The sequence below is a fragment of the Pipistrellus hanaki genome (assembly GCF_964339955.1).
Source record: "Pipistrellus hanaki genome assembly, chromosome: 10".
Classification (NCBI taxonomy): domain Eukaryota; kingdom Metazoa; phylum Chordata; class Mammalia; order Chiroptera; family Vespertilionidae; genus Pipistrellus; species Pipistrellus hanaki.
In genome coordinates, this window is record NC_140512.1 from 18,196,534 (window position 1) to 18,209,634 (window position 13,101).

Below are 13,101 nucleotides of genomic sequence, written 5' to 3' on the forward strand. Positions count from 1 at the left end.
CCAGCGCCCCGCCCCGCCCACCAGGCTTCATAGCCCCGCCCACCCGCCCCCCCTGAGCCCCGCCCACCAGGCTTCATAGCCCCGCCCCCCGGCCCCAACACCCGGCCCACCCGGCTCCTGAGCCCCGCCCACCAGGCTTTATAGCCCCGCCCACCCGGCCCCAACACCCGGCCCACCCTGCCCCAGAGCCCCGCCCATCCCGCCCCAAACGCCCCGCCCATTGCGGCCGGCGGTTGCCAGGGCGACGTGGGGACGCGCTAGGCCTTGACTCCTGCGGGGCACCTGCCTGCCTGCCGCCCCTGGTGAGGAGCGGAGGCCAGGAGCGCAGTTTCAGTGCTGCCTCTGGCCATGGCCTCCCTACGCAATGCCAGCCCCTGGCTGAGAAATTACTTCAAGGAGAACTATATTCCCCAGGTTTGCGAGGTACTGGAGCATCTCGGCGGAGGGGCTAGAAAGGGGAGGGATCGGGAGGGATTTCCCAGAGGAAGGCTAGGGTTTGGCGGGGTGAGGGAGTGGGAAGGAGGAACGGAATGGAAAAGGATGAAGCCAGCTTTGGTCAGGTCTGGGCTGAAGGCAGAGATCCGAGTGAAGACAGAGGGGTGATGGATGGTGGTTGAAAGAGGGGAGTGGGTGACATCTCCCAGGGAGAAAGAGCACAAGGCCCCAGGACAGAGACTCCAACTTTGAAGGTTTGGAAGAGAGCCTGAAGACAAGATCAGGAGTGAGAAAGAAGTGCCTTAGAGACAAAGGAAGGAAACCAGGCGAGTGTGGCTTTATGAAGAGTGGGCAATAGTGTCACCTAAGATAAGGACCTGAAGGCGTCTAGGTAAGGCCCAAGGCCAGCCTGAGGTTTCAGTGGAGCCATAAAGGCTCCATTGAAGATAGATTGGGGTTAGCTAAGGAGAAGGGGAAGACCTTAAGAGGGAAAGTAGCCAGCTTTTTGTGAAGGGAAGGACCCCACACCTAGTATTTTCTTAAACCGGAGGAAGGACTGCCCCACTCCTCACCATCATAACAGGAAGGGAGAAGGACAGGATAGGAGTGGGCAGGTTTTGTAGGAAGTCAAGAAAGTTCTCCTTTGGTGGCTTTTTTTTTTTTTTTTTAACAAATATTTGGTGAGATATTTGCCAAGAATGTGTATGATTGGGTAGGGGTAAAGGGAACAGAGGTGAGTTATGGAGAGATGAGGCAGAGAGAAGTCCAGGGAAGGAAAGAGGAGGTGAGCAGTGTTGAGAGCCCGGCTGGGGTGGGGACTCTCCCATGCAGTTGGGAGGGCAATTTGGTACAGTGCCCATCCTTTTTGGATGGTAATTTGGGAGTATTTAATAAAATGTTAAACACATCTGACCTTGACCAAGCATTTCCATCTCAAGGGATCCACTATATACCTGTATATAGGATTAGAAGGTTGTATAAGGCATTCATCATAACATTTTTAATAGTGAAAATAGTAAATAACCTCAATGTGAATACAGGAACAGGATATTATGTAGACTTAAGTATATCTGTACCTTTTGAGAAGAAAAGCTCCCCAAGACATACTGAGTTTTAAAAAAGAAAATACAAGTTGCCCATCAAAGTGTCTACTGAAATTTAGCTACTTATCCAATTTCACATATGTATGTAGGCAGGTGTACATGTATGTATAAATGTCTAGGCATGTTTAAATGTATATACGTATCTGTATTTAAGAATAGTACATGCATAGAACATATGCCAAACTATTTACAGCAAATGCTTTGGGGGGATGGTTTCAGAGGAGAGCTCTAATGTTTTACTCCATATACATCTGTATTGTTTTACATTTTGTGATGCTTTTCCTTTATGTTTTACCTTTATATGATTATGTTTGAAAATATGTAGAGAGCGTGTACTCGCCTTCCCAATTGTGTGGTTTTCTCAAGTAGCACTCAATAAAAACCAGATGTAGGAACATAAATACAAGTTGACTCCATCCAGGATAGGAGTTTGCCAGGCATATAGAGTGGAAGGGCAACCGTAAGGGCGCTAGGCGTTTGAGAGTGCCCGAAGTGATGGGCCACAGACTCTAAGGACTAGGAACTGAGAATAAAACAAAATACTGACATATTGGTAGAAAGTGCAGGCTCCTAAGGGGGTGAGTGAAGAGGGCTAGAGGTAGTCATTGGGTGAGGGAGCTGGAAAAGTAGGAGGTAGGAGTCCGAAAGTGGAATGTTTGTATTAAGACTCAGGACAAAGCCATTCTGAGTGATGATGGTCCAGGCTGGCCATGGAGCAGGGAGCGGAAGCGGATTTGAGTTGAGGGTCAGGGAGCATCAGGGAAGTGATAGCCGCTCTTCACCTCACTCTCCTCTTGCTGCAAGAGGCCTCCCTGGTTCTTCCTCAGTGTGAGCACTTCCTCACCAGCCTCCTGTATTGCTCTGCCCTTGGAGGAAGGAGGCCCTCAGAGGTGCTCCCTATTGTTTTAGAGGATATTCTCTTGAGGAGTCCTTCACTCACCTCTGCTACCTCATTACCAGCCTGTGCAGAAGAGCAGTCTCCTGAGGCCCCACATACCTATCTTAACCGGGTTACCTACTTCCCCTAAGAAGCTACCAGGATGAGTCCCATTGTGCCTCATCCCTGTACATTTGTCCATCGCACCCAATTTGCCAGGCCTCACACTCTTTCTAAAACCCATATTTTATAAGCTTTGCAATACCTAATCTCTTATCTCAGATTTCCCAGTATGTTAAACCTCTTCTAAACTTCACCTATCTGTCCTAAATAAAACACGGTGTCTACTTAACATATAATTTCCCTGCAAACCTCTTGGGTAGAGGCTGATTAAAAAAAAAAAAAAAATCTGTTTGATTCATTGTACTTACTGAATCTGTTGATTAATATATTTTTTAAATCAGTGTTAGGAAACTCTTGGTCCTTTTCAACTACTCATTTTATCAGATTCTCTTTTTCTCCAATTAAAAATATGTTCTATTTTTGTTCTTTGTCCTACATGCTTTTGTTTTTCCCCATTCTTTTGCCTCTCTGTGTGCAAGTTTGGATATTTTTTACTCAGTGTCTTAGAGCTTACTGAATCTGTTTTATGTTGTGTCCAGTCTACCGTTAAATACATCAAATGAGTTCTTCATTTCAGAGAGAATGCTTTCCAGTCTAGAATGTCCCTTTGGTTCTTTTTATACATTCCAGTAAAAATTCTGCATCTTTTCATCCATTTAGTCTGTCACTTCCTGTTTTTTTTTTTGTTGTTTTTTAAACATGTTAACTCTTGTTCTTTTAAAATTGTTGTCAACGTAAATTTGAATTAAAACGTTTATTAGAATTTTAATTGTTAGAATAGAATAAATGTTCTTTATTTAAATCACTGGTTTGTTTTCTGTCTCCTGACTGGACCTTGACTGATGCAAAAGACAGCTGGACAGGGAAACAAGGGAACTATGAGATGTGGATGTATCCACTGTCAAAATTATACAGCTAAGATCTGTGCATTTGAATTTATGTAAATTTTACCTAAAAAATGTAATTGAGAACAGGTTGGAAAATGGACGGATATATAAATAACATAAGAATTAGGCTGGTGATAATTGTCAAAACTGGGTGATGGTGTATAGGGGTTCATTGTTTATATATATTTGATGTTTTCCATAATAAAAAGTTAAAATAAAAGATAGCCATGTCTGGGTGTTTTTTTCATAATGTGTGTAGCTCTGGAATTACAGGGTTGATTTGTCTGTATAGCCATTTTCTGTGTTTGCTTGCTGTATTCATAATCCATGACTATGTAATTCAACTGCAAAATTTAGTGTCTTAAAACAACAGGAATCATTTAGTTTGCCTAACAATCTGAAATTCTGGCGAGGTCTTTCAGGGAGAGCTTGTCTCTGCCCCAGGTGGTACCATCTGGCTGGATCAACGGGGTTAAAGATCCATTAAAAAGAAAAAAAAAAAGAAAAAAAAGAATTTATTGATTTTGAGAGAGAGAGAAAGGGAGAAGAGAGAAACATCAAGTGAGAGAGTAACATCCCTCAGCTGCCTCCTGCATGCCCCCTGCCAGGGACCAGGCCTTCAACCCAGGTACTGTACATGTCCTGGCCAGAATCAAACCAGCAACCTTTCGATGAACACCCAACTAACTGAGCCACTCTAGCCAAGGCAAAGATCCATTTTTAAGATGTTTCACTCACATGGTTGGCAAGTTGGTGGTGGATGTTGGCTAGCAGTTTAACTAGGTCTGTGACCAAGTAGGCATGGTTCCTCCATATGGGCCTCTCCATGGGCTACTTGAACTTCCTCACAGCATGGTGGCTTGGTTTTAAGAGCAAGCATCCCCAGAGAGGACTATCACCATTTATGACCAAGGCTCAGAAGTCAATATAACATAGTTTTCACCTCGATTCAAAAGGAGGGAACATAGCCCCTACTTTTTTTTCATGTCATTTTTAAGAGATATATTTATTTGTGGGACTTGTATCACAAAGTGAGACTTGGTATTTTACATCATATTAGCTCAAATTTGTATGTTGTAGATTGTCATAGAATGCAACCTCACAGTATCATCATTTTCATTCTGGCACAGAGTCTCAAGATGGGCTACGGTTGACTTGGCTATCTGTCAGCACTGTGCTGGTTCTCTTTCTTTGAATTTATTGGGGTACAGGTTTTGAGTGTACACCTAAAAAACAAAAACCATCCTCTGCACACTGTATCATGTGCCCATCATCATCCCAAGTGATTTCTTTCTGCCCCCATTCCCCCCACTTTGCCCACCACTACCTACCCCCACCCCCGTTTCCCTGTTGTTTGTGTCTGTGCTTTGTAAATATGTTTGTTTTAATCCCCTCACCTTCTTACATCCAGTCCCCCAGTGCCCCTCCCTGCTAACAGCTATCAATCTGTTCCATGTGTCCATTCCTCTGTTTCTATGTTATTGGTCAGTTTGTTATTAGATTCCACATATAGGTGAGATCATATGGTATTTGTCTTTCTCTGTCTGACTTATTTCACTTAGCATAATAATCTCCAGGTCCATCGAGGCTGTCACAAAAGGATTTTTTTTTTTTTTTTACAGCTGAGCAGTATTCCATTGTGTAAATGTACCACAGGTTTTTTTCCCTCTAAACTTTTTATGCATATTTGTTGTTAATCCTCACCTGAGGATATATTTTCCCTCCCATTGATTTTTAGAAAGAATGGAAGGAAGGGAGGGAGGGAAGGAGGAAGGAAGGGAAAATAAAAACTTGTGATTCATTAGCTGGCTGTAAATTGCTCAAATTGTTTGGCATCATTTAATGGTTTTGTCTCTGTTTCCCTTATTCCAAGGAATTTCCCTAGTTTCTTACTATTCTGCCTCAAACCCAAGCATGATCTTTTGCATTTGTAGTTGCAGGAGCCAATATATGTGGAGTTGAGGCTTATTACTTGGAAACTAAAGCATCTGAAGCAAGACAAGGGGATCATTTTTTACTATGACATTGCCCAGGTTTGATTCTTGGCTTGCCAATTACTAGTTGTATGTTTTGAACAAGTTTCTCAATCTTTCTGCCTCAGTTTTCTTGTAGTAAGATTCCAGATGGATGAGAGACAGGCCTTTATTTTCTAGAGTGAGAGAAAGCAACTGCGAAAGGAAAAAATGGGAAAGGAAAATCACAAAATGTGTCCTGAGGAAAACCAATTTTAGGGATAAACAAAGACAGTGCCGGAAGCATAAAGCATGGGAAAATGCTGGGAAATGCTGTTTCTCATCGTAGGTAGCCAGCTGTCTGGCTGGGTTGCAGGCCTGCTCTGGTCTCCCAGGGGCGAAAGCCCTTTTGCCTCTGTTTATATGGCTGAGGTCGCTGGACATCCTGTTTCCATGATGGGCCTGGGCCGGCCTCTGTCACAGCTGGCACCTTCCTACAACCCTCACTCTGGTTCGGCTTGCAGCTGAGCCTGTGTGTGGCTCACTGCATACAGTGCATACAGTGCACACTGGTAGAAGTTGTTTCTCTCTCTCTCTCTCTCTCTCTCTCTCTCTCTCTCTCTCTCTCTCTCTCTCTCTCCTTTTTATTTTTTTAAAGCAGAATTCCAGGGATTTAAGGTGGAGGAGAGGCATGGGGAGCAAGAAAATTCCGCTTCTTCCATTTACACCCATCTATACCCATCTTATAAAATCCAAGAGCAACACTGCTTTTATTTGTATTGTATTTTGGAATTCCCCCGAGTTTCATTTTTATTGATTTCAGAGAGGAAGGGAGAGGGAGAGAGAGAGATAAAACATCAATGATGAGAGAGAATCATTGATCGGCTCCCTCCTGTAAGCCATGACTTCCTGGTTCATAGGTCGATGCTCAACCATTGAGCCACACTAGTCAACCGCTAGCTGACTTGCGGTTTTTAAAGATTTTTTTCTCCCCGATTTAAAAAGTGAATTTTAAACCATTGTGACCAGTCATCCAGGCTCTGACAGGAAATAGATTCTTCCTTGATGGCTCATGTTTTCAGTGTTGCAGGAAGCTAGTCTTTTCCCTCATAGACCATCAGTATCTGGTATGGCTTTCCTACAACATGGATGTATTGTTTATACAAAAGATATAAACATAGAGGATGGCCTTTTAAAAAAAAAAACAAACTTGGAGTTGAGTGTTTTTGTAAACTTTAATTTTATATTTGAAATAAATGAACTAAATGGTTAAATACTTGGGAATTTGAGCAATAAAACACTTTCTATGTATTATTTTAAGATTTAGGAAAAATATATTTTAGAAATTCAGAGTTTGTTGTTTTTGAAATGCCTACCTGTGTACACTCAGTGCCTGCACCCAATAGAACTGTGGGAAAACTGAAGGTTACCTTCTGATTCCTCACTCTCACTTCATTTCTCCCTCTGAGAGCTCTGAAATACTCTCCCCACCACTAATTGGAATCACCTTCCATGGAGATACTCCTTTCAAAATATATTGAATTTTAAAAGATATCATTAATATAACAGCTCAAACAATGAAGCCCTGCTGGTAGAATTTCAGTCAGGAGGTCATCAAAAATATCTAGAAATCTGTCTTCTTTTTCTTACTATGCAGAAATCAGCACACTGTTTACAAACAGGGCTGCCCCTTAGGGACCCAAGATGGGTGAGACATTATGGTGTAATGCCTACATAATGATTAAGCAGCTATTCATGCAATTGTATCTGCGAGTAAAAAAGCAGCTCATCAAATTGTTAGCTCAGATTTTGGTTAACATCTAGGAAAAAAATAAAAGAATTTGCAAAACTAGATCTGTCCAGCAGAGGGCATATTTAAATTACAAATCATGATTTTACACAAAGTTTTCTATTTTTAGAAATAAATAAATACATTTTTTTATTTTTATGATGTTATGCAGTTTTTATGCTTTATGTTTCTTTCATGATTACTTTTCCAATATTTGTTTTAAAAATTTATTTATTTCTAAATCACATAGTCTCTATTATGGGTCTTCAATTTAATTTAGTTAATTTTTCTTGTTAATCCTCATCTGCGGATATTTTTCCTTTGATTTTTTTAGAGAGCGTTAAAGGGAGAGGGAGAGGGAGAGAGAGAGATAAACATCCATGTGAGAGAGACTCATCAACTTGAGGTTGCCTCTGGAGCCTGCAACTGAAGTATGTGCCCTTGATCAGGAGGAATTGAACCCGGGGCAGAGGCCGATGCTCCTATCCACTGAGCCAAACCGGTTAGGGAGGTCTTTTAGCTCTTTTATTTTTTCCCTTAGGGACTAGTTGCTGCTAATATTTGCCAGATATGCAAGAATAAGGAATTACTGAATAAATGAGCAAAGGACCACTAGCCAATGTAGGGGAGAAGGAACGGGTAGCTAATTTTGTTGGACCTTGGGGCTAGAAGGTAATCACTTCTCCTGAGGGCGGTATTTACTGAATTCTCTCAACCCAGCCACTCAAGTCATAGATGCAGTTCTAGAGGCAAACCTGCGGGGCATATGATTTATTATTTCTCCAGTAACAGTTCACTTATCTAGAGATTAGACAGCTGGTAACTGCCTCCCCTTTGGGTCAGGCACAATCCAGCTGCTATCAGACTCTGCTGTCCTGTTCTCCTCACCCAACAGAGACTATATACTCTCACCTGCCCAGTCTGCCTTAAAACCCTCAAATTGAAAGGCTGAAGCCAGTCGGCCCCTTTCAATAATCTTCAGTATTCTTTCAATTATAGAGATTCTAAAATAAAAACCTGGTACCCTCAACTTAAATGTTGACAAGGCACAGCAACCCCTTTATTTTCAAAATTTTAACTTACTTCCATAGAAACAAATGAAGCTTTGCCCTAGAAAAACAGCATGCCTTCTCCAACTCTTCCACAGATGGGGATTTCAAGCAATTGTGAAATGTCACTTTGAACTTGTTTTGAGTGTTGTTGGGGAGGGTGGGGAGATAGAAGGGACTTTGAATAAACCTGTTCCTAAGTAAAGGGATTTCTATTACTGTGTGATTCTGATATTGCATTTCTAAATGCATCCTCACCTAAAAAAATAAAAAAAACAAGGGGCAAACTATATGTTGATTATTCCACCACCTATTTAAAAGAATTTCCTGGGGTTGGGGGCAGGGTAGGGCTAGAAGGGATTATGGGGGGAAATGGGGACATATGTAATACTTTCAACAATAAAAGTTTAATGTTAATGGGGGGAAAAAAGAAGAAGGTGTTTCTGGGTTTGCATATGAATAAAATATTTCCAGATAAATAGCAAACAAAATAGCCCCTTCAACTTTTGGAGGGAGACACACATGCACACAACTTTGTGTGAGTGCAGGGTATGGGTAACGGAGCAGCCCTGGATTTGTAGTTTCAAAATCCCTGGCTCTGTGAATCACCGAGCCCTTCTTTGTCTTGTCTATGAAGTCCCGAAGCAAGAATACAACCTCTGAAAGTCAAGGCCATCCTAGTTGGATCTTGGGAACAAACTGAACGGTGACTCTCTGAGGCACGGTGACCTGTGACCTTTGGCCATGTGAATGATCTTGCTGGGGTTTGATCATGAGTGACCTGTTGGGTCTAAAGGAGGACCAGTCCCAGGTGCTGGCTTTTTCCCAGTGTGGCTCTGCCTGCTCCTGTCTAACATTAATCCTTTACCCCAGTCAAACTGGCCTGAGCCCAAGGCTTGGCTCTTGCCAAGAGAAAGACCCCACCTTCGAGCCCCCTGTCCTCTCCTTGCCAGTTGGAAGATTCTCCAACTGCTAAGGACCCCACAAGCATTTGATGATCACTTTATCTCTACTCTCATGGGGCAATTTTTTTCTGTATTACTATTTAGGCCTTTAGCAGATTTCACTATGTTTATCTGAGCAGCTTCAAAGATAAGACTTGCTCTCTTAAGTGTTGTGTATCTACCCATAGTTCTTCTAATAGACAGTTACCATCTTGTTATTGGTATCTAAACTATTGTTCTGTCAAGTTTTCTCTCCCAACCATTTCCTCCCAAATGCATTTGTCCTCATCTGTTCCATTAGACTTGGTATAAAGTCAGTCTCTCTCTGTCATCACATTGGCCTTTGAATGATACAAGGGAATGTTTTTAAATTTCTTTTCTCTTTGTCCAAGTCTTTTCCTCTAATGGTGGTGGTAATAGTAGTGGAATGATTAAAAGTAATGACGATGGCTTGCCATCATTATTATCTATTGAGGACTTAGTTTGTGCTAGACACTCTTCAAAGTACTTCACATATATTAATTCATTCAATTCTCATGATAGTTATATGGAATGTGTACCTTCATTATCCCATACGTAGTTAAGGAAACAGAGGGACAGAGAAGTAACTTGTCAGAGGTTACACATTAGAAGATTGCAGATCCAGGATTCAAACCCAGTGGACTCTCCCCATGGCATCATCTTGCTCCTTGAAAGATGGTTAGCAGTGGAAAGTAGACGCAACTGACCTGGATTAACCCACATTTGTCACCAGTACCCATAAAGCTTTCAGAATATTTGAAAAATATTGGGGACTGAGATTAGGGAGGCAGAGCCAAAAGAAAGTTGAGGATTGCACAATTGTTTTGTGAATTTACAAGCTTGATAAAGCCAATCTGGATAATTAAGTCATGGTCTTTTTATGTCCTTGATTATGTAAGTTTTTACTAAGAAAATGAGCAATAATAAAGTCTTGATTGATATTTCTGAAAGTCACCCTAGCTGTTTCTGCTCAGTGGATAGAGCATCAGCCTGCAGACTGAAAGGTCCCGGGTTCGATTTTGGGAAAGGGCACATGCCCAGGTTGTGGGTTCGATCCCCAGTGGGGGTGTGCGCAGGAGGTAGCTGACCAATGATCCTCTTTCATCATTGATGTTTCTATCTCTCCCTCTCCCTTCCTCTCTGAAATCAATAAAAATATATTAAAAATATTTCTGAGCCGAAACCGGTTTGGCTCAGTGGATAGAGCGTCAGTCTGTGGACTGAAAGGTCCCAGGTTCGATTCCGGTCAAGGGCATGTACAAGGGCATGTACAGTGGGGGGAGGTCGATGCTTCTCTCTCATCGACGTTTCTAGCTCTCTATTCCTCTCCCTTCCTCTTTGTGGAAAATCAATAAAATATATTAAAAAATATTTCTGAGAGTCCAACATTCATCTTTTGGGATTTTTTGCATTTTTCACCTCTGCTTATGAAGACCAAGCTAATGGTTTTGTGATTTTTATTTTCAGTAAGCAGAAAAAAAGCTATTAGGTTACTAACTATATTTCTTATTGGCATGTAGCTAAGCACAGTTCACACAATCCTATCTAATAAAGAAGGAATATGCTAATTACATCACAAAGATGGCTGCACCCACAGCTGAGGCCAATTTCCCTTAAGGAGCCTTAATGAGCAATCAGCAGGGACCTGCCGCTATGCCCTCCCCTGGCCTCCTGGGGATTGACAGGGGACTTCAGGCCATGCCTCCTGCCTTGGCACCAGGCCAGGGGACCTGAGGCCATGACCCCTACCCAGGAGAGCTTGACAGGGACCTCAAGGTGTGATTCCCGGCCTGGTTCTGGGCTAGGGGACCTCAGGCCCCACCCCCCCACCAGGTGTGGCTTGACAGGGGACTTCAGGCCGTGCCCCCAACCCTGGTGCCAGGGTTGGGGGACCTTAGGCCGCACCTTTCATCCCAGCACTGGGCCAGGGGACCTAAGGCTGCACCCTCCCTGCCTGGCAGGGCTTGACAGGGGACCTCAGGCTGTGCTCCCCACCCAGCGGGGCTTGACCGGGGAACCTCAAGGTGCACCCCCAGTGCTGGGTCCGAGGAACTCAGGCTGTGCGTGTCCCCCCTCCCTCCCTCCCCTCCCCCCCGCTCCCCCAATCCCCTCCCCACGTCCAGCGGGGTTTGTCAGAGGACCTGAGGCTGTGTCCCCCATCCTAGCACCGGGCCAGGGGACCTGAGGTTATGCCCCCTCCCTGGTGGGGCTTGATAAGGATGGCACTGGCTGGTTCTGGATCTAGCCCAGTGGGTAGGGGGCAGCCGGGTCTGAGTCTAATGCGATTTTGAGGTGCATGTGGGTAGTCAGGGACTTGACTCTGAGCTCCCCCCCCCCTTTTTTTAAAAAAAAACATATTTTATTGATTTTTTTACAGAGAGGAAGGGAGAGAGAGAACTAGAAACGTTGATGAGAGAGAAACATGGACCAGCTGCCTCTTGCACACCCCCTACTGGGGATGTGCCCGCAACCAATGTACATGCCCTTGACCAGAATCAAACCCGGGACCTTTCAGACTGCAGACCGACGCTCTACCACTGAGCCAAACCGGTTTCGGCTCTGGGTCCCCCTTTTAATGTGCATGAATTTTGTGCACCAGGCCACTAGTAATACATAAAACCTTATGCTACTTTATTTTGCCTAGTGGGAAACTATGAACAGTGACATTTCTTATGCAAAAGTGAACATTTGAACTATCCTGGTTTCATATGGCTTTATTAGCATTCGAGAGACTTATCCTTTCAACCTGAATTGACTTTCTGCAAGTTAACTTTTCAGGAAATGTAGTTTTTTGATCTATGAGTGTGGACATGTGCAGGGACTCTATTGTGTCATTTATGATAGATTTTAAAAGAGAGCCAAGGTAAACTGCATTTTGGTCCAGCTTTGCACAGTATGAACACTGAATAAATATGGAAGGGTATCTATGAAGCACGCATACTTACAACCGTCCTGTTACTTGAGTTTGCAGTTGTGTGAGGTGTCTATCTGTTGCTCTGAGAACATGCAGATCCAGAAACACGGATTCCATTTCCCTCCCCCAGGTTCTGTTGTGTGGTCTGCTTATTACATGTCCTCAGGACCCGCTGAGGTTTTTAGAGGAAATGATCATCATTATAATGAAAAATGGCCTTGAAAGTCTTCTCTGGTGAGTCTTGCTTTGATTTGTGGTAGGGAGGTATTTTGAAGGTAAAATAAATGCTCATTGTAGAATATCAAAAAAGGTCTTGCTAATGAATGCTTTCAATTTCAAGATTGTTAAAGAACCCCTCCATATGACTGTGTTTTGTTATTAAAGGGACATGTGCATTGATCCATCAATGAAGCCCAAAATTCGGAAATTATCTGAAACTTACTTGGAACAACTTTTTGGATTGGATGACCAGCTGGTAAGGATTAATAATCAAGCATTCTAAAATGTATTTTTTAAGTTTTGATGGAAATTGTCAAATACAATTGAGATTTTAAAAGTGGCGTGAGAGCAGGCTGACTCTGCAATTGAGGACACTCCCAAAAATGATGGGGCAACATATACACACACACACACACACACACACACACACACACACACATACACACACATACACACATGGAGACACATACACATACACACAGCCACGCTCATAGTAACACCCCCCACCCCTCCAAATTTCCACGAAGTATTGAGACAGGCATTTATTCTCCCTCTTTCTGATAAAACTTTTATATTAAATTTCCCCCTTACCACTTATTTTCCCCTCCTCTCTTGCATTTTTTATAATGATAAAAAAAAATAGTGTGGTGAAATGCTTTAGAGGAGGATATTTTCTTTCCTTCCTAATCTCCTTCTTTCTGTATTCCACCCCCCTTCTTTCTCCCTGCCATCTGCTCAGGAATTATGCTCGTAAAGATATGGCCAATGAGATCTAAGTTAAAAGCCAG

General features: G+C 42.9%; 1 protein-coding gene across 1 annotated transcript in view; it reads left to right on the top strand.

Moving 5' to 3' along the window:
* Nucleotides 1-238: 238 nt before the first annotated feature.
* Nucleotides 239-13,101, top strand: part of FBXL13 (F-box and leucine rich repeat protein 13) — a gene marked incomplete at its 3' end in the record, with an annotated part of 29,607 nt that continues 16,744 nt past the window's right edge. The window contains exons 1-3 of the mRNA XM_084897304.1: nucleotides 239-423; nucleotides 12,225-12,328; nucleotides 12,479-12,569. Coding sequence (XP_084753430.1) covers nucleotides 349-423; nucleotides 12,225-12,328; nucleotides 12,479-12,569 — 270 coding nt within the window. The 5' untranslated portion in view covers nucleotides 239-348. The remainder of the gene's footprint in view (nucleotides 424-12,224; nucleotides 12,329-12,478; nucleotides 12,570-13,101) is intronic.